Raw genomic sequence first — 2,561 nt, 5'->3', positions numbered from 1 at the left:
GCTTTTAAAGTCTGTATACTGCTGAACTTAAAATATTGATGGTGGCTTACCCAGCCAAATATCCTGAACTTTAACCAGGAAACTTCAGGATATAAAAATAAGACTTGACCAATACTTTGAAGAAGACTGTTGGCAAAATATCCAAGTTTTTAGTCTTGTTCCAACTTCTGATTCAGAAAGATTCAAAAATATCTTTTACGTTTCTGCACATCCTAAGACAACTTCTTTCCATTACTTAATTTAGTGAAAGCAAAATTATTAAGGGACAAATTATAGAGTTTAAGGCTTAATTCCTAGCAAAAATGAGAGCACATGATTTTCTATACAAGAGAAATTCACCTACCCAGCAGCTAGGTGCCTCAAGAGTCAAGCCATGATGTGGAATAGTGCAGACTGCACAGAAAAGGAGAATAAGCGAGGGGAAAAGGTGGCCTGAAAAAGAAACCTTGTAAAGGGGAGATAAAAGCTGCCTTCAGCAGATGAAATGGAATTTAAGGCTAAAAGCATTAACAGAGATAAAGAGCTTCACTTTAAAATGATTTTTCATGTCTACAAGAAAATGCAACTGTTGTGAGCTTATATGCCTCTACTAATACAGTTTAGGCATATATAAATAAAAAACTGATAGAATTACAAAGAAAATTGGATAAATCCACATTCATAGTGGGAGATATTAATACAATTCTCTCAGACACTGATAAATAAATCAGACAAAGAATCAGACAACACAATTAACAAACATGATCTATTGGACGTATACATCAAGAGAACACTACACCCCCCCCAAAAGCTGCCTTCAGTTATTTAAGGCCCACCCTCACCCCCACCACACACACACCACCACCATTATGGAAGAGTAATTAGACTTATTTTATGTAGCTTCAACAGAGTTGAAGTTTGCCTGTTGAACTGGAGAGTCTCTGGATCAATGTGTAGAAATAATAAAGGAGATAGATTTTGCTCAACATAAAGAAGTACTTCGATATAACCAGAACTCCTCAGGGAAGGAATGGGCTGGATAATTCAGCAAATCCAGAGGCCACCTGGGAGAATGTGACCTAGAGGAAACTAGATACATAGTTTTCAAACCATTTTACAGAATCCTAAAAGTTCTGCAGCACCTCCTTGGAAGTAGCAAAAGCAAGAGGGCTCAAGACTCCTACTCCCACAGTTCCATTATTATCTGTTTTTATTGGATTTTTGCATATGAAACTCTAAGAAGGCAATTTAGCAGCTACTTCAGGTTTGTATTCAATTTTGCTTCAAAGGAAAAAGTTGTGTCCAAAATTTATACTTGTATGTAGGATATCCAAGGAGCAACAATTTTACCATTAATGATGAAACATTATTGAGACTCAGGGTTATAGGAATATTCGAAATGAAGTGGGGTTTCTTCCAAAACCATCTCCAAATGGGCCAGTGTTATCTAGGAGTTACTGGCTTTGCACGTACGTTTAAGTAAACCCCTTAAATCTCTCTGAATTTCAGTTTCCTTACCTGTGAAAGAGAAGGTTAAAGCTTACTTCCCTACAGCTTAACGGGTCATTAGGAAGACCAAATGACATAATGACATAAGTGACATAATATTACTTAGTACATCTTCAAACAATGTGTTAGCAAAACATACAGATGTTCATTATTATTCGTGCCTTGGTTACTTTGTTTCTCTAACAGCTTTAGGATTTCAGAACAGAACAATGAATTTTGTGACGGAGTTTGTCCTCCTGGGTTTCCATGGTCAAAGGGAAATGCAGAGATTCTTTTTCTCATTACTCCTGGTTCTCTATCTCCTGACCCTGCTGGGGAATGGAGCTATTGTCTGTGCAGTGAAATGGGACAGACGGCTCCACACACCCATGTACATCCTCTTGGGAAACTTTGCCTTCCTAGAGATCTGGTACGTTTCCTCCACTGTCCCAAACATGCTGGTTAATATCATCTCTGAGACCAAGACCATCTCCTTTTCTGGCTGCTTCCTCCAATTCTATTTCTTTTTTTCACTGGGTACAACAGAGTGTTTCTTCTTATCAGTTATGGCTTATGATCGGTACCTGGCCATCTGTCGTCCCCTGCACTACCCCTCCATCATGACTGGGAAGTTCTGTGTAACCCTGATCTGTGTTTGCTGGGTGAGTGGATTTCTCTGCTATCCAGTCCCTATTGTCCTTATCTCCCAACTTCCCTTCTGTGGACCCAACATCATTGACCACTTCGTGTGTGACCCAGGCCCATTGTTCGCACTGTCCTGTGTGCCTGCTCCTTTCACTGAGCTTATTTGTTACACCTTCAACTCAGTGATTATCTTTGGGCCATTCCTCTCCATCTTGGGATCTTACACTCTGGTACTTAGAGCTGTGTTTCATGTTCCCTCTGGTGCCTGCTCCTTTCACTGAGCTTATTTGTTACACCTTCAACTCAGTGATTATCTTTGGGCCATTTCTCTCCATCTTGGGATCTTACACTCTGGTACTTAGAGCTGTGTTTCATGTTCCCTCTGGTTCTGGCCGAACTAAAGCTTTCTCCACGTGTGGGTCTCACCTAATGGTGGTGTTTCTATTCTA

General features: G+C 39.9%; 1 protein-coding gene across 1 annotated transcript in view; it reads left to right on the top strand.

Annotated features, from left to right (window-relative positions):
• Positions 1–1,697: 1,697 nt before the first annotated feature.
• The window catches only part of LOC103609427 (olfactory receptor 11H6), a 1,070-nt gene continuing 206 nt past the window's right edge, over positions 1,698–2,561 (top strand). Inside the window, exons 1-2 of the mRNA XM_008593752.1 lie at positions 1,698–2,356; positions 2,475–2,553. Coding sequence (XP_008591974.1) covers positions 1,698–2,356; positions 2,475–2,553 — 738 coding nt within the window. The remainder of the gene's footprint in view (positions 2,357–2,474; positions 2,554–2,561) is intronic.

This window comes from Galeopterus variegatus, unplaced genomic scaffold (assembly GCF_000696425.1).
Source record: "Galeopterus variegatus unplaced genomic scaffold, G_variegatus-3.0.2 Scaffold9605, whole genome shotgun sequence".
Lineage (NCBI taxonomy): Eukaryota > Metazoa > Chordata > Mammalia > Dermoptera > Cynocephalidae > Galeopterus > Galeopterus variegatus.
This window is presented reverse-complemented; position numbering and strand designations above follow the sequence as displayed.